Genomic DNA, 19,035 nt, shown 5'->3' on the forward strand with positions numbered 1-19,035 from the left:
GCACATTGGTTCTGAGATCTCACTAGGCACCACCTATCCTTTTCCAAGCCAGTCTTCAGAGCATGAGGGACTTGAAACTTTAGTATTTTTCATGACTTGTGAGAATGCCATGATACTGAAATCTGCTCATATGCAGCGCAAACAAGGGCTCCAGAAACCCCAGTGATTTAATGCTTCCATGCTTGAAGTTCTGACTTGGAAAGTTATGAAGCTCTAATGTCTAATTTTTTCTCGTCTTTCTTGGATGCATTTCCTCCCTAGCAGTACCGGCTGTGCAAATTGCTGCTGAGAACTGGTTTAGCTGATGCACATCATTTACAATAAAACAGAAGTCCAGAAGTGATGGATGTGCCCTTCGTGCATCCGATGAAGTGAGTTCTCACTCTCACGAAAGCTTGTGCTGGAATAGATGTTGTTAGTCTTTAAGGTGCCTCTGAACTCTTTGTTTTCTTTCACTGTGACAGAACTATCACAGCTACCCCTCTGGAATTATTGTCATTATTTAAGATTCTATACACTCTGGTTTTGTTGTTTAGGTCCTGCCAAATGTCTGCCTTCCTAATTTGTCTAGTACTCTGCACAGTAGGGGTCATCAACAATTCATTGAATGAAATGGGATAATCAGAAGCAGATGATTTATCCATTAATAATGAAGCAAATGTATTGCGTGACTATGCATTTATTTGTTGCTTTAGTACACCAATAAACCACAAAGCTTGTTGTTCTACAGTGTCGGCCTATGGCAGGAAATGGTTCTTGAACTTATTCCTCTGACAGCAAGGCAATTTTTAGGACTGCAGTTATATAGTCTGCCAAGAGAGAGCAAAATCATTTATAACGGCTTTTTTAACACCCTTACAGTCACAATTAATTATTAATTGAAAAACTGGCTTCCAATGGCTTTGCCCATCATTTATTCTACATTGTGGGCAGTTGAAATATTAAAGAAGACAAATTTTGAATCCATGGGTTTGACACAGCAGATAAAATGTACTGTGGTGGTTGACTAATCAATTACTGAGTGAAATTCCATTAGAAGTTGATCATTTTTTTTGTAAACTGATGATAAAAAATTAGGAAAAATCAAACATGGATTTAGATAAAGAATATTTGTTTATATTAATCTTTCACATCGTATCAGATGGACCAGCTGCTCACAAGCTAGATTGATGCATACACAAAACTGAATTCTTCATTCATTTCAGTAGAGAAAGCTGTATGAACACATCCAAATTCATGCAGGAGAGACGGACCCACCTCCTACTGAGTGAATAATGAGCCCACACGGGTGGAAGAACTTAATTTTCTTCATTTATACACCACCTTTCTCCTCAGTGGAGACACTACATTGACTCTTTATGTATGTGTCAATGCTCCCGTGTCCACAAGGCATCTCTGAATCAGGACAGATAGATATTGTTGCAGGTATGGGTGTCAAAACATCAGCAATGTTGAAAAGCAGGATCTTATAAGTACTACTTATTGTTCTAAATTAATGTGCTAAATGTTTATAACCACTACAAACCCAGTGTTTGGTCTTGTGATTCTTTATTATGCAAAGACATACAAATTTGAAGCAGATTCCATAAAATTTAGAAATAAACTGCTCAGTGTTTAGATTGCACAAAAAAGCTCCTTCAATATGTTTGTCATATAAGACATTGGGAGGGAGGAGAGAGAGGGTTTTGCATGGAGCTGTTATAATTCCACGTTTTCCCTTAGTACAATACACTGGAGTACAATGATCTCTGATCCTGGAGAGAATAGATATGCATCATGACTAGTATCCATTTTAACTAGTAGCCATGAATAGCCTTATCCTCCATGAACATGTCCACTCCCCTCTTAAAGCCTTCCAAGTTGGCATCCGTCACCACAATTTGCTTGTTACCATCCATGTTTCTAAAGGCAGAATATGGCATTGCATCCTAGAAACCAGTCAAAGACAAATGAAAATCAGATTTAAGGATCCCATATATTTTCAATGGTGCAAACGACTTCATCTACCTTTCCTGTGCTAGGTTTTTAAGTATTGGATTTTGATCATAATTCCTGCTTTGCAAAGCCCTACTGCCTCCTGCTTCATTCTTCTTGATTCCCAATCCTGCCTGCCAGCATGCCATAGAGCTGTTAACATTACTTTCCCCTACAGTCTTTCCACCTGGTTCTGGTCTTCTTGTCTTGCCTTTCACCTTCTGTCAGTTCACAGTTACACTATTAATATGTAATCCCATGCATGTGTACTCCAGAATAAAGTCTGGATCCATGAAGGCAAGGGAGGATCATGACCACTGATCCTGCTAATTATCAGCTCTGCTTTCACATCCCAAGCTGTGAACAGTGCCTAGGTGCATGCAGATTGCTCCTACACAGTCATTGTTCATGGTTTTGGACGAAGATGTGGGAGGCTGGGAGTGAGACCAGAGATGCTGTCTCAACACCTACACTTCCCAGAATTCTTTAAGGAAAGCCATGACAGTTAAACTCATATAGAATGGATAGGTCCTCAGTTTCTCACTCTTGTTGGACTGCTTACCTGTCAATGCAGGAGTCTCTAGTTCATTCTCAATTATAACTGTGTTTCCTGTCAGGAACACCCACCTAATTCTATGCATACTTATAGCCCAGCAAATGCCCAAGCTTGAAATTTCTCGATGAGAGCAGATGTGTTCATTGTGTCATACATTGTAAGATTTTCTCATTTCCAGTCTAAACTTTAGAGAATCCCTTAGTGTCATGAAATGTTAAAATGATCAGTCAGGACTGCATGATAGCACATACTAAATCTAGTTACGTGTGAATCAAGCATACTGTGTCAGCAGCATATTAACTTCCCACTCTTCACTCCATTGTTACTTACCTTCAGTCCCTTCCTTCCTACTTCCCTTACAAGTGTGGTTGAAGTCTAGAAGGGACATGAAGGAAGGCTTGAGTGTTTCTTAAAGCATTAGTTTTCACCAGTATAGATGTGAGTTTGTTCTTAGCAAATGATGAGCTATACTTCAGCAAAGGATGGTCAGTGTTCACATAAAATTAGTCTAAGGGACATAAAGAAGTCAATGAGCTGTTAAACACTTTACATAACAATTTCATCCATTTTTCTCTATTATGATATAATTGCCTCCTCTGCGGTTTCTTGTTCCTGATAGAAATACAATGTGCCAGAAGATGAATTTGGTCTTGGAGGTGACCGCGAGCTACTTCTGCTACTCAGTCTCTCTGAGTGTTCTGGATGATTCTGCCACCTTGGACTTATTTGTTGTTGGGGCATTTGCCAGGCAGAGCATGATGGAGGAATTAAATTCAAGGAGGATTTGGAAAGATAGGTCTCTTTAAGTCCTTCCTCCGGCAAGCATCTGTTGGAAAGTACTTCTTTTTCTTTGGAGTTTCGCCATTTCATCCTTCTATTTTGAAACCATATTTTGACCTGTTGTAGGTTAATGAAACAGTATTATTGTTAACTGCTTGAGATGCCTTTAACTCCCTTCAGTTATACATTCTCCTGTCTTAGCTGAGGTAAAAGTTATCTTACATTTGGAGGTAAATCAATTTAGGTGGTTGATAATATCCAACCATACTGCTGCTCAGACATAAAAGACCATAGCTGATAAGATTGTAAGGACTTTTTGTAGTACTGAAGTCCCAAGAGCCACTTGACCTCATGTAGATATTAATGTCAGAAACACAGTGAATGAACAACTATGATGGGATTCAGACAGGGATTTAAGGATGGTGATAGAGAAGCAGTTGACCCCTTTGTTTTTCCAGATTACTATGGCAGCCATTATAAGTATTTATATTTCTGTCCTGCATATACATGTTGGTTCTATACATAGAGGGCTTAACATGCCCCTCTTTGCTGAAATCTGAAGAGGTACTGTGATCAGAAGATCTTGTTACACAGCCTTAATGTTAGTGGCGGCTTCCTTACCCAATGAGAATGGGTAAGCATAGACGTTGCAATTTTGAGGGTTGCCTTTCAACCCACATTTGGCATTTGTGTTGAATGATCAGATAGATTATTTATTGGCTACTATGTGTGGACTCTATACAGCTCTTTAATTTCTGAGGTAAGAAAATATTAAAATGTAATGAATTCTCATATATTTCTCTCCCACAGTATGGGTCTCAGCTCCTCATCTTGAACAGTGACAAGAAACCAAAGTTCTTCTGGTTGTGGTTAAATGTGACTGATGTGTCATTGATTGCATAAAGATTTTTTCCATGTGTACATGTTATGCAGATCTTTTCTACCACAATTCTTTAAATGCCATGATGGCCACACCCATTTGTACCTGTGACTCCTTTAGACCCAGATTGAGAGCCAGTTTCTTCCTATCTGTTTTGCTGATGTATTTCTGTTTCTGAAACATTTTCTCCAAAGCTTTTCTCTGATCTTCAGAAAAGACAGCCCTTCTTAAAATCCCTCTTCGGGATCTGGAATCCTGGGCTAGAAGAGGCAGAACATTTTCCTGTCCTAGAGCAAAAGAAATGTTGTAACATTCTATCAGTGATAACCTGTTTAGCCAGGGGTTTTTTAAGAAAACAAAACTGTATAAACCTTTGTTGGTGAAACCCAAGAACTGTTGTTGATCAGCATCACTCATGAAGATTTTGGAGGCAGTCTAATGCACACTAGTACAATATCCAGCCATTATATAACTGTCTATAAATACCAAATCCCATGTTCATATGCTCAGACACCTATTGGGCTGGCATTCCAACTCACATGCTAGAGAAATGGGCACACACCCTTCCCTTCCTATCTACCAGGTACCTAAAACAAGGTCCATACACAGAGTGTGCAGCTTCCTCGTGTTTTTCTTCAGGGGCAAGAATTATGTTAATCAGATCATTCCCCAACATAATTACACCCTTCTAAGTCCACTAAAACAAATTGGCTTAGATGAGTATAACTCTGTTTAGGATTGTTCTGTTGGTGATTGAACCAGGCCACCGTTTTTTGATGGGAGGAAAGATACCCATCATGTACTTTGATCCATTCAAATTGCTCTAGCAAAAGGGAAAACTGAATTGTTTTAAGAAAATAGACATAAGCAGTTATGCTAGGCTTTGAGAAATGAGCCCCACTAACATATATAAGTTTAAAAACCAGTCTACCATTTGCAGCATGACAAATGGTCTGATCATGACAGTGAAATCAATTATTCCCCCCTTCCCATCTGATCCACTTTAAGTAGAATAAGCTTCCGCACAGGGTCAAGATGAATGAACCGCAGCGAGCTTGCAGTCCATCCAGCTGAACTGCCGTACTTGAAGCCCGTATGCCATGTGGACACAAAACACTAATATGGCACCAAATACTTTCTGGAGGGGAAAGTACCTTCCCTTCATGTTCTAGTATATGGTGATAAATGTCGCCTTAATTTGTGGAACAATCTTCATTTGCCTTTGTGGCAGAGACCACCTTGAAGGGGCGAGAAAAGGCTTTCGTCATGGTTTCCATTTTTCCATTGCCATTCAATGTGCTCTAGTTAAATGGACAATTAATAGGTCACTTCCAAAATAGTAGTGTATCAGTCCTGGTTAATAAACAATTGCTGCAGTCGATAATGGTCCCAGTGTATTCAGCCCATCCCTGTATGCGCTCAGCTCAGCTCACTAAATCCTTTTTCAGGTAGACAGGGTTATATGGGAAGATGAGCTAGAATGAGTCTATAAAAGTCAGTTTCATTCACTGCTTTATTTTTCAGTCAAGTGCTTCAAATGGTGTCCAAAAAAATCCTTACGGAATGTGAGACAGGAGAAAAGCCGGGCACACTGAGCACTGCTTTATGGGCACACAAAAGGGCAACTGACCCTTGGCCAGGCCTTTTCAGCCCAAAATGGTTCCTAAAGTTCATCGGCACAGTGAAAAATTGTGGTGAGGTCGCGTGTGGATGAGTAAAGAGAAAGTGGCGATTGGTCACGGCTCTGTCTCCCATTGTGAGATCGCCAGGCCCATGTGAAACGCTCTGTGGGAAAGTGTCAGCCCCCTAAAGAGGGGCTCAGAAACTCGCAGCTCATTAAACTGCCAGCATTTGCTGCCTCACTTGTCAAGAATCATTCCACTTAGCAACTGGCCTTCTGAAACATTCAAAAAGAAGCCCACCCCAGCCCCCAACCACAGTAATAGCAGCCACCAAAAGTTCTGTCGTGAATTAATACTTGGGCCATGATTCGCTCCAATGTCTATTCAGACTTCCTCTCTGTTCCTTTATAATCTTCAGGAACAGCAAACAGTTTCTCTGTTGCTGTGATGCCAAATCTACTTCCTCAGATCTATCCTCACTATCACGTCAAAGGGATTTCTTTGACACAAGAACTACAGTGTTTGGGTTCCTAACACCCTGGTCCAAAATGGCTATCCTGGAAGTGAATGCCACCAAATTAATCTAAGGTGGCTGGAAAATATATTTCAGATGGGAAGCTTTGCTTCTGAGAAAAAGGGTGTTTAGGGGTTTGCTGCCTAAATCTATGACCAGCCTGTATGTATCTTTCTGATATTTTGCAGTCCTCAAACAGGGCTGTATTAACTTTCATATGAGGAGCAGTTATCTAAAATAGACCCCATATGGAAGTCATCAACACTACCTTGCAAGAGAAAAGGCATAAAAAAAAAAGATATAAGTTCTGCAGTTATCACAGTGGGACCATTTTAGACAAACACACACTACAAACTGAAATGGGTAGTCTCTGTGTAGTAAACAAATGAATCACTCTGAAATGCACAAAGTTTGTTTAGGGACAGGCTAGACTTTGGCCATTTATACATGGCTGTTTCCTCGTGGTCACCCTGCTGACTACTTTGGGGCTTTGCTTTGATTATGCTTGTATTTTCCAACCATCAGAGGTCGCCTCGCTCTCCCCACGTGTTTGTACACATTTTGCCCACGTTTTCTGGGTTCATGTTTAGCCAGCATCCAGAAAATGTAGGGAAAACATGCAGAAAGAGCTAGGCGACCTCTGACAGTTGGAAAGTGCAAGCATAATCAAAGCAAAGCCCTGAAGTAGTTGGCGGGGTGACCGCAAGGAAGCAGACATGCATAAATGGCCTTAATAGCAGTAACCTGTTGTGTTGAATCATCTCTGAATTTATAACAGGGGGTTGGGAAAGTGCTACAATTGCAGCTTAAGAGCAGAACCCTCCTCCCATCCATATTTTCTCCACCAAAACTGATATGTGTGATTTGTTTTTCTCTTAACCATGCTAGGGTTGCCAACAGGCCTTCAGAAAAGAAAATCCTGTCTTTTTAATAGAGGCTTAAGGAGATGTAATTTACCTCCATGCCACAAAAAGCTTCAACTGCCCATTACCACACATTAGGGCTCTATTCAAGAGGCAGGACATTTTTCTCCAAGCCTGTTGGCAACTATAACCCAGGCTTTAAGGCTGGCAATGATCCTTTCTAGGAGGGAGAAAGATACACTGGGGAGAGAAGCAATTTTGAGAGAAAAAATAGTTGGGAAGGGGTTTAACTTTCCCTCCCACCTCCCCATGTACCACTTGAAATTGCTTCCAGACATGCTATTTTTTATATAAATTTGGCATGACCCTACTCAGACTGTGTCACCGTACTGCTATTTTTCAAAATTAGATAAGACTAAAATCCAGAGGCGGATCTCCTGTGAAACTAAGGAAGCTGAAGCTTCAGGGCCCCTAATCCCAGAGGGCCCCCCTGAAGTGACTTTTTTTAATGGGTGAATTTCTCAACAAAATCAATGGAGTTTTTTAAGTGATAGAATCATAAGCCAATGGGTAAAATTACTTAATATTGAACTTACAAAAATTTAAAATATAGAAAATACATATTTTTAACAGCAAAATCCTGATATTTTCTCTAAATCATACTGTATCCCTGGCAGGTATTAATATTCACAGTTGTTTCTTTAAAAAAATAGTTTATTCATAAAAATGAAGTTAAAAATATATACATAAACTAAAAACAAAGAGTCACATAATAACATAAAGTGACATAAAATGCTTTACAAAGTAAAACCATAGCCCTTTCTCGTTTAAACACTGTACTTATTGTAAGATGGACATTTCCATTCTTTGAATTGTTCTTGCCCATAACAGATCTACACTATTAATATCCTCATTTTTTTTGTAAGCAGTTAACTTCACTAAAATGTATACCTCTTTTATTCTTGAGATCCTGCATCTTAGGGGAGGTTTTTGGTTCCACTGCCTAGCAAAGACCATTCTAGCTGCAGACAGCTGTTGCTTTTTTAAACCCCATTTGCAAAAGACCACTGATTCAGATATTGGGGGGGGGGGGAACCTGTGGATCTGAAGAAGCCTTCCTTGGCTAGCTGTTCTTACTCAATGGTGTTTGAAATAGCTCACAATTAACCTATGTTCTTAAGTCTGATAAATCCTTGAAAAACCTCCTGAATGGGATGGCAGAGATTTCCCCCCAGGCATTAGCTCCTTGCCACTGCATCCCCAATTAGTCCCTCCCCCCAACCAGAGCACATTAAATCCTGCTGCTTTGGTTTACAGGATAACTCAAGCATTACTGATGAAGCATAAAAACTTACTTGGAAAAGCAGTGGGGGAGGCAGGGTGTTGACAGGACCCACCGCAGCAGGCCGAATAGACCAGTGGCGTCTGCGGGAGAAAGTGCTTCGGGAGAGCTGCAAACAGAGTGTGGAGTCCATTGAATGGTTCTCTCTCTAGGAGGTGCCAAGGAAATCCATTAAAGACAATAAGCATTTTACTATCAGTTTTAAGGAAACTGGAGCCTGTCTGTTTGGGGTCCTGCGCTTTTTCTAAAATAAAAATACTAGTAAAGTAGAGGCAAGGGTGTCAGACATAAGGCCCGTGGGCCGGATCCAGCCCCGTGAGAGCTTTTATACGACCCGCAAGCCAACCAAGGCAGCCCTCCCCCACTCTTGATTTGGGCTGGCGAGGCATGGCCCAGCCCAACCAAGTGGCATTTATGTCCTATCTAAGGCTGCCAACCTCCAGGTACTAGCTGGAGATCTCCTGCTATTATAACTGATCTCCAGCTGATAGAGATCAGTTCACCTGGAGAAAATGGCCACTTTGGCAATTGGACTCTATGGCATTGAAGTCTCTCCCCTCCCCAAACCCCAGCTTCCTCAACCTCTGCCCCAAAAACATCCTGCTGGTGGTGAAGAGGGACCTGGCAACCCTAGTCATATCTGGCCCTGGTAAAAATTGTGTTCGACACCCCTAACTTAAGTGACAGAGAAATGAATCATGATTTCCCTTATGGAAATTGTCAATTAGTCAGCTGTCCCATAAAATCCTTAACATTTCAATTTGAAATTTAGGATGTGGTAAGCCTGTGATCCAGAACATAATATATTGGAAGCTTACATTTCCCCAAAGTCCTCAACTCAAACAGTATACAGTTGTTAAACTAACACTCATTAAATAAACGTGACAAGGATTTTATGGGACAGTTGACTAACTAACAATTGCCACAAGGAAAAGGAAATAAGACTGCTTTCTTAAGCTGATTTTGCAGATCTTAATTTCTCTAGAACATCAACATTACAAGTCAATAGATTTAAGTATCCCATCCAACCACACATTAAAAACTCTTTTCTGAGCCATTGGGTGCATTTGCAACTTAATAATTTACAGGAAAGTCACTGATGTTCTCTCACATACACATAAACACACACTCTTCTGCCAAGGAGCTCAGTGTAGTTCTCATTTACCTAGAGAAAAGGCAGGTGCTTATGAAGCAATTATTTGAATGCAAACCATTTGCACACTACGACTCACCAAGTGGATCAGGTTGTTTTCTTTTGGAATTGCAAACGTTTGGGGAGCTACAAGATTGTATAGAGATCTGTGAAATGCAAAAAGCTTGCTCCCATAAAATTGAAATGGGCTCAGCTGATTTGTTCCCTACATGTAGAGATCTCTATGATGTTCAATTCCTCTTGATTCCAAAGAAGTATTCTTAGGATTGGGGCACCAAATCTATGCTGTTGTGCATATGTCCACAGTTAAGGTTGCCATCAGGAAAATGCCTTGTCCCTTTAATGGAGAGCTGATGGGCAGATAAGGTTTTCATGATATCATCACCTGGTAAATAAGATCCTAGTAACTGTCTATTAAAGAGACAGGATTTTTTTCTCTAGACATTTGGCAACCCTAAACACAGAGGCAATTTCTTACATTTTGCAAATAATATGTCCTTTGCATTAATCCTCCAAGTTTCCAAAGCAGTTTTAAATATAAGACCTCTGTTCAGAACATTTTCAGGAGGGCCTTGCCTGTATTGCAGGTTTAATTTCAATAATCTTCCTTTGCATGACAATTAGAGGCCCCTTGTTCAGGAAGAGAACTTCTATCAACATGATGACTATAATGGAATTAAGCTTGCTGCATTGGCGGTTATTTCTAAAATCCCCTTAAGTACTTTTGAAAGCCAAACTTCCACAGGAGGAATAACATTTCTTTCTAGATTAGCCCTTACCCTGTGAAATACTTTGGATTTTTTTTTTCAATTAAATGTGTCTAAATCTGGGAAGCCTGGCTTAGTGAATCTGCTTCGTGGACTGTGGACAAAAAAAGGTTAAAAGTTCTTTACGCGCATGAGCATTGATGAGCTCACGAGACTGCTGCTTCACCATTTATCAAAGACTTCCTGACACAAACACATCCCCAGTGCTATTTGGGGCAGCAAGATGTTCTCCAGTGCCTCCCCCACTAAGTGAATCGTCCCCTTTGCATGCATCCAAGAAATGCATGCACATGTACACACACCCCAGAGAGATCCTGTAATTCCGCTATGCCTATGCTTATTTGAAACTCTGTGTGTTTAGCAGAGCACCCATGGAGCTTTGGACCAAGGTAAGACTTTACAAAAGGTTTCCCAAAAGAGAAACAATCACAAATTACTTCATTTACTGTGCCATCCTAAGAACACTTTCCTGGGAGTAATCCCCATTAAACAGACTTGAGTTGGATTGTCAGTAGACCTGTTTAGGATGGCTCTCTTAACCAGCAGTAGAACTTACTTTGATTCCAACTGCTTGCAAACCCAAGGACACCGTTGCATAAGAACCAATGTCTAAAACAGATTTCGAGTTCCACAATATTTATTATATGCCAAATCTTCTGAAACAATTTCACAGCACCATGTGACTTCCCTGAAGTAAAATAAACATTTACAAAGATGCTGTGGGCAACTCTTCTCAGTTTAAACAAGCTTGAGAGTCTGCCCTTATTCAAATATGGCATTTCTTAACTGCCTCAACAACCTGCCATGCTGGCTCAAATTCAAGTATAATATCACCAACACCTTTGTGTTAGCTCTTTTAGAGTCAGAAAGATGGAAAAGGAATGTTTTAACAACTCTCTGAAACACAAGGGAGTGGGGGGATATAACAAAATATGTGCTTTACATACTACCTTTATGTGGCTTGCAGGCAGTGTACCTTAAGGACCACCTGCTCTCACATGACATACCCAACCACTCTGGACATTTTCAGAGGCCCTGCTTTGGGTGCCCCCACCATGTGAGATTAGATGGGTGGCGAGCCATGAAAGGGCTGTTTTGATTGTAGGACCAAAACTTTGGAACTCCCTCCCCATGGAGATTGTTCTGCTTCCATCTATTGTTATTTTCTGCCAGCAATATATTTTAAACTCTATTTTAGTGTTTCAAAGGTTAATATCTGAAATGTTTAACGTTTGAAATGTTTTAATGTTGGGGCTCTGAATTGGTTGGAAAGGTGACACGGAAATGGTTTTAAATAAATAGATAAAGTACCGATGTATCATTGCACCTCAAAGAGCAAGATGAACATCTCCATGAAGGAACTGGATGTTGCCTGCTGTGGTATTCACTACCTCTGGATCCCTGTCAGCGCATGCCACAACTAAGCCAGGAGACCCAAATTCAGAGCATCTTCTCCCAATCATAGAAGAAGTCTTATATGAGAAGAGGATGCTTACTGACTGGGACCACCTGTCTCTTCGTGCATCTTGCTTTCTCAGGTCCCTTTCTCACAGAGTAGATGGCAGTCATTGTACTTCTCATTCTGACCCCCCTACTCAACTAAGGACCAGAGAGATCCCTGCAAAATGAAACTGGCTTTAGGGTAAGCTTGGACAGTTGTTTTCCTGATGGATGCATTGCAAGCTAACAGCCCATTTAGGTGAAGACAACAGCTTCTGTGGGGGCAATGGGGAGTAGAAATAAACAGGGAATAGGCAGTTAACCCTTTCCCTACATGTCCTTTCCTTGTAGCCCCACCCCCAAATGGATTTTTCTTCTGGGATTTTAAATGCAAGAAACGGTGCACATGAAATAGGGTCCGTGAAAATTGTGTCAGTTTGAAATAAATGAGCATGTCCATGCTGATTGGAAACTATTCTCCCAGGCAGCTGTGTAACACTTTACACCTTCCCCAGTAGTTCTCTGTTCCGATTACCCCCTCCCAGAGGTGGTTTTCTTTCTCTAAACAGGCTGTGACATATATTTCATGTTACAGTTTGAGCCTAAAGATGGCAAACTATGACAACATTTAAGAATTCTCAGTACAAGTTATTAGCATGAATGTCCATCTTCTTCAGCACAGAGGTAGAGTTTAAGGCTGTGGGGCTCTCCCCTCCCTGGTGCGGTCTCAGCAGAGCCTCAGTAGTGCCCAGGGGAGGGAGCTTATCCACACCTACAAGCCCCTCTCTTGTCTGCCACAGTCCTCTCCCTTGCCCTCTCCCTTGCCCTCCAGGGCTGGATGAACTGCATCCAAGGGTGTTAAAAGAACTGGCTGAAGTGATCTCAGAACCACTGGCAATAGTCTTTGAGAATTCATGGAGAACAGGAGAAGTTCCAGCAGACTGGAGGAGGGCAAATGTGGTCCCCATCTTTAAAAAGGGGGGGGGAGAAATCCCAAACAATTATCGCCCAGTCAGCCTGACATCAATACCAGGTAAGCTACTAGAGCAGATGATTGAACAGATGGTCTGTAAGCACTTAGAGAGAAATGCGGTGATCACTGACAGTCAACATGGGTTTCTAAAAAAACAGGTCATGCCAAACTAATCTCATATCTTTTTTTGAAAGAGTGACAAATATGGTAGATGAAGGGAATGCTGTAGATGTAGTGTACCTTGATTTCAGTAAAGCCTTTGATAAAGTCCCCCATGATCTTCTTGAAGCAAAGCTAGTAAAATGTGGGCTGGACACTGCTACTGTCAGGTGGATTGGTAATTGGTTGACCAACCGAACCCAAAGGGTGCTCATTAATGGCACAACTTCATCCTGGAGAGGAGTGACCAGTGGGGTGCCACAGGGTTCTGTCCTGGGACAGGTGCTATTTAACATTTTTCATAAATGACTTGGAGGATGGAATAGAGGACATGATAATTAAATTTGCAAATAACACCAAGTTGGGAGGAATAGTTTTTTTGCATATACTTTGATACAGAACTTTTTTTAGAAGCATAAAGAAATAAATCCCCTTATCTCCAGAAAATGTTACTACATTATTCTCCTTCTCCCCCCACCCTCATTTCTCACTGGATGGTAGTACAAAAAATTCAAAACCTTAATTTTGAGGGAATGAAAACACTCAAGAGCTGTAGAGGATAACCACTAGAGGGAGCTACAATCACACACACTATGTAACCTTTCAGTAACATCCACTGGTATTCTTGAAAATTTGAGACTCACAAGCCATCTGAACCAAAGCTGATACATCCTTACACAAGAATAGGACTAACCAGATTTAAGCTAACTTGGCTGGTTTGTTACTTATAGTGTATGCTGATGCAAAGTTACACCCTTCTGAACCCGTTGACTTGAATGGACTTGGAAAGATGTAGCTCTGCTCAGGATGGCATGGTTGGGCTGCCAGCTTCCATTCATACTCATGTGTGTGAACCTAATGAGCCATCATCATAGCTTGAAATGCAGATGAAAATGGTGCCAATGAGGAATGCTGCAAAAAAGTAGAACTCTGTGAACTGTCTGTCAGATAGCTGGTCCCAATGACGCCTGGGCAAGAAGAGACTTCCCCCCAAACCGAGCTGCTTTCTGAAAGGACTGCACTGGAGAACATCATGTGTGACCAAACCCACAGTCAACAAAAGAGATCAAACTTCAGCTCCCCCCGCCCTTTGGACCCATGACAGTGGAAAATGACTCCACAGTTTCCTTTTTAAGAAGCAGGCTGGAAGAAATAAAAAAAAAATTGTGGGTTTTTTTTTTCCTTTTTTGTAATGCTAACAAGCATATTACATTGCATTCTTCTCTGAGAGTTGTAGCAAGTTAACTGGATTTTTCTGCCTTCTTCATACCTGCAATTATTCAGTGGTTTGCCAGCAGCCTGGAGGAAAAGAATGCCCTGCTTGTTCCCTAATTCCCCATTCCTGCATCTCCAATCTTCCATCCCTAGTAGAATTGCCAACCTTCAGGTGGGGCCTAGAGATCTGCCAGAATTACAACTGATCTCCAGACTACAGAGATGAGTTCCCCTAGAGAAAATGGCCACCCTGGAGGGTGGACTCCATGGCATTATACCCTGCTGAAGTCCCTCTCCTCCTAAAACCCCACCCTGCCCACCCTCAAAATCTCCATGAATTTTTTTTCCACACAGAGTTGGACGCCCTAGACCCCAGCCATCATGTTTCAATTCAGATGACATTTCCCCTTATATCCTGCTCTTGTCCATACCAGGGATGACTTGCCCTGTTTGTGAGAACAGGATCAGGCCAGTGACCTCTCCTCTGCCCAGTGACACTATCATGAGTAGGTGCTTCGGGTTCAGACTGCTACAGCCTGTCATTGCTGGGGTGTGGGTGGCAATGCACCAACCCTAGAGCCAGCGGAGCAGCATCCTTTTCTAGCTGTGCTGCTGGAGAAGCAGAAGGCAAAGTTGGGCAGGAGGGATTTTTCACCAGTTTAAATTGACCAGCTGCTGTCCTTCCTGGAGGTTTGACCACGGTTACACGTGGCTGGGTAAAACCTTGATTGAACATGCTGTATGGGAGGGAGCTGCCTTTGATTAACACCTGGAAACTTCAGTGGGCTCAGGATGCCGCTCAGGGGGTGGGGAGTCATAATGGAGAGTCGTCATGAGGAACACATACCACAAGTCCCAGATCAGTTTCACTGGCTGATCAGTTTGTTTCTAAACCCAGTTCAAAGTGATGGTGGCAAGCAACTTTTATCCCGGGAAAATCACCTCACCTGCCACTCACGTGAACCTGCCCATGAGTTAAGATCTGCTGGTTATCTCTAAGGTAACATTAGTAAAGTGGGCTGTAGACCCCTTGTTTTGAAACTCCCTCTCCCAAGCAGCCCAGATCACCCTACCCTTGTGGTCTCCTGGAGTTCTGTGAAAACTTTTTTATTCCACGGGAAATTTAGAAGAGGGTACGTTTTCTTGCTGTTACACAGTTTGGGTCATAGCTGGTTGCTGTTTTATATGCTGTTTATTGCTGCTCTGTTTTAGCATTATCTTGCTTAGGCTTTTTTCATTTAAAAACTAAATTAATTGGTTAAAAGTTTCATTAGATAGCTACTTATTATTATAAGCTGTATTATAAAACTGCTTTGCATGTGTGTCACTTGAGTAAAAAGGCAAGACATGAAAATCCTCAATAAACAAACAGGTAAAGCATATATTTAAAAACAAGTTGGCAATGTGCAAGCTTCTGGATTGCACAGAACTCTTCAACAAGTGGAAAATAGTGATTAAAAGATGGATTTGTTGCTGAATGTGTTAATCTGGTTAAACTGCGAATTTTCTAACATTTTGCCATTATTTTCTGATGTTATTTAAATATTCTAAATTTTATTTAATTTTGTTCCTCAGTAACCTATTTTATAGGATTGTTGTAAAGTTTACTGAGACACAGCATGTATTTTGAATACTCTAAAGAGCTACAGGAATGCTATACGTTATGAATAATGTGTATGCATGTGCCGTCAAGTCACAGCTGATTTTCAATAACCCCGTAGGGTTTTCAAGGCAAGAGACATTCAGAGGTTGTTTGCCATTGCCTACCTCTGCGTGGGCTGAGGGAGTTCTGAGAGAACTGTGACTGGACCAAGGTCACCCAGCAGGCTTTGTGTGGAGAAGTGGGGAATTGGATTGAGTTCTCCAGATTAAAGGCTACCACTCTTAACCACTACACCACGCTGGCTCAATAGCTGCATTTTAAAACATTTGCACTTGTGAGCAGTGTAGGAATGATTCAGATCACCATTGAAAAGGTTTGTGGGTTCATTTGTTTTCTTATTGTACTTTGACCATAGTCACAGATGGCTTCTGATAAATGGGATTTACAGCCAAAGATTCCTAAGGACAAAACAAATCAGAAACATGGAGATGCTTCAGTTCAGTGCATTGCAATATCCACCTTTTAACTAGCGACTCATGTAGTTTGCCAGCTCTTTTGACCGCAGATCAAACTTTTGTTTTTGTGTTTAAAAACTGTGCTGTGACGGATGACTAGGAAGAGAAACTTTTAAAATTGCAGGGGAATTGTTTGAGTCCATTGCAAATCAGAGAGTATCCAACATTTCTATGCATAAAGCAGAACTTGCTTTAAAAGCCCAATTAGTAACAAAAATTTACTTCCAAAAAACTCTTTCAGGGAACCCATTGGACATGACTTGTACACGTGTCTGCATTTCACGCCCATGGGCTTTGTCTTAAAAGTTGTTTGTGGGAAAGGGGCAGCTTCATAAATCACTGGATTTGCCTTTTGAGCAACAGGGAAATAGTCTGGGAAAGAGCTCTTCTAACTGCCTAAAGGATTTGCCTTATAAATTGTAAGGCACACTGGATGTCCTGCCACAACCAACTACATGATACACTCCATTTTACCCCTGCACTGATCATCAATACCTAATAATCTCTTGTTCCTTCATTACCTTTAGTCCTATGCAGTAGATTCCCCCCAACTGAGTGGCCACCCCAGTAGGAATGGAAACTTCAAGTACGTGCGGTGAAAGGGCAACGTTCATCCAAATTTCCAGTGCCTAGTACATAAGAACATAAGAAAAGCCCTGCTGGATCAGACCAAGGCCCATCAAGTCCAGCTGTCTCTTCACACAGTGGCCAACCAGGTGCCTCTAGGAAGCCACAAACAAGACGACTGCAGCAGCACCATCCTGCCTGTGTTCCACAGCACCCAAGATAATAGGCATGCTCCTCTGATCCTGGAGAGAATAGTGTTAGGGGCGAGGTTGCCAATAGGCAACTCCAGGGAGGGCTTTGCCAGTCGGAAGCAGGCAGCGCTTTTGCTTGTGATGAATTCCTCCAGAGCACAAGTCTGCGAGGCGCTCACCCAGGGTGGGTGCTACCATTAGGCGGACTAGGCGGTCGCCTAGGGCGCAGGCCTGGGGGTGGGGGGAGAACTGGCCTGAGGGGCACAGTTTTAAACAGATTCGTTTCTTGAAAGAAACGCAACTGACAATTTATTTATTTATTTATTTATTTATTTATTTATTTTAAGGTAAGAGCCTCAACAGCACTATGGAACATAATGAATTATAACGTCTAAAAAAAAGTTTTGTGCTTTTATTTTTTCTGCAAGACATCTGTTTTTGAACACTGGTTAGCAATGGGGGGGGGGGCAAGTAGTTAGCCTTGCCTAGGGTGCAAAAATGACAGGCGCCGGCCCTGCGCTCACCCCACCCTCCTATCAAGCGCGGCGCGGCTCACTCAAAGCTTCGAGCTCTTGGGCGAGCAGCCGGGGGGGGGGGGGCTGAAATTGACCAGCTCAATTGAAACGGACTCGCTGGTGAAGCTGGGCGCAGTGGGCGCGCCGGGGCTGCTCCGAAGGCATGCGAACGACCCTAGACGTGGCGGCTCACCTGTGTCGGCGGCGGCGGCGGCGGCGGCTGGTGGTGCTGGCAAGGCGCCTCCTCGTCGGTCCGCCGGCGCCGGGGGGTTGAGCGGCGGGCCAGGCCAGCGGCGGCTGGGCCAGGCCCCTCCGGGGGGGCTGGCTTGCAGCTTCAGCGGGACCGGGGCGGCGGGGAGGCGGCGGGGGGCTGGCGGCGGGTCCCCCCCGGCCCTCAGCAAGTTCTCGATCAGGAAACTTCGGCCCAGGTGGCCGAAGCCCGGCGCCGCGGGCCAGCGGAGGAGCGCCGAGCCAGGGGGCCGAGGCAGGGGGCTGGGAAGCATCGCGGGGCAGGGAGCGGCGCTCCCCTTGCCCTCCCCCGACGGCTCGGAGATGGGCCGGGGTGGGGGTCTCCCCCTGCCGCCGCGCCCCGCTTCCCTCCTGGGCCGTCGGGCGACCCTGGGGGTGGCCCGGCGGTCCCCGCGGCGCCTCTGCGATGGCTCGGCGGGCTCCGAGGGTCCCCGTCCCGAGATGCGGCGTTCCCGACGGGCTGGAAGGTGTGTCCAAAGCCATTCATTATGTCAACCGGGCTTTTTAGGGAGGGGGCGCCGGGAGCGGCAAGGCGAGGCTCCGGAGGGGGGGGCAAGCTGGGCGGGGGCGCCGTCAGGCATTGGACGGGCACTGGTCCTTCTGCAGACCATTGGGTCGCTGTCCCCCGGGGAGACCGCGGAGGGAGATGGGACTCGAGCCCGTGACCCACCACGCGCCCCGGGGATGACGCCCCGAGAGCTTGCAGGGTGGTCATTCGAGTCTCCTCTCCTGGGCGTTGGACGGCTGCGTGCAGGTCGCTCCCCGTCGGAACAGGGGGAGAGGGACACCGCGGTCGCGTCCCAAGGACTGAACCTCCTCTCCTATAGGGACGAGCTGGAGTGAATGAGGCTTTCAGGTCAGGCGGAGGCCATTTGTGCATTGGGGTTGCCTCTCTCTAGGTGCACGTTTCCCCCAGCCAAATTCTCAGAACTCTACATGGGGGCTCATTGTTGAGTTTTGAGAATTTGGAGGGGCAAAATGTGCATCCGGAGAGCAGCGGATTCAAGGCAAAAACCTCCCGTGCGTAAAGGGTCTAAGGTCGCAAAAGAAAAGCCGGAGTGGTGTGGTGGTTGGAGGGTCAGACTAAGATCTCAGAGGCAAGGTTGGAATTCCCACTCTGCCATGGGTCGCTTTGGACCGGTCACACGCCCTCAGCC

The 19,035-nt window shown here is 43.6% G+C and overlaps 1 protein-coding gene across 1 annotated transcript; it reads right to left on the reverse strand.

The window, feature by feature from the left end:
* Window positions 1-3,070: 3,070 nt before the first annotated feature.
* DBX2 (developing brain homeobox 2) lies at window positions 3,071-18,132 on the reverse strand. Its single transcript, XM_056846500.1, has 4 exons — window positions 17,823-18,132; window positions 8,545-8,679; window positions 4,296-4,477; window positions 3,071-3,427 (listed from the first exon to the last, which is right to left on the reverse strand). The coding sequence occupies exons 1-4, from the start codon at window positions 18,130-18,132 to the stop codon at window positions 3,107-3,109; spliced, it is 948 nt and encodes a 315-aa protein (XP_056702478.1). The 3' UTR covers window positions 3,071-3,106.
* Window positions 18,133-19,035: the final 903 nt, after the last annotated feature.

This window comes from Euleptes europaea, chromosome 3 (genome assembly GCF_029931775.1).
Source record: "Euleptes europaea isolate rEulEur1 chromosome 3, rEulEur1.hap1, whole genome shotgun sequence".
Taxonomy (NCBI): domain Eukaryota; kingdom Metazoa; phylum Chordata; class Lepidosauria; order Squamata; family Sphaerodactylidae; genus Euleptes; species Euleptes europaea.

What these genes read in the sequence shown, in the direction of transcription:
- DBX2 (XM_056846500.1), bottom strand. Translation starts at nt 18,132, where the DNA reads ATGCTTCCCAGCCCCCTGCCTCGGCCCCCTGGCTCGGCGCTCCTCCGC. An exon ending in CGCCGCCGCCGCCGACACAG is followed by an intron (nt 8,680 to 17,822) that starts GTGAGCCGCCAC and finishes GGCACCTCCTAG; the next exon opens with AGAGAGAACCATTCAATGGA. An exon ending in CTCCCCCACTGCTTTTCCAA is followed by an intron (nt 4,478 to 8,544) that starts GTAAGTTTTTAT and finishes CTTTTGCTCTAG; the next exon opens with GACAGGAAAATGTTCTGCCT.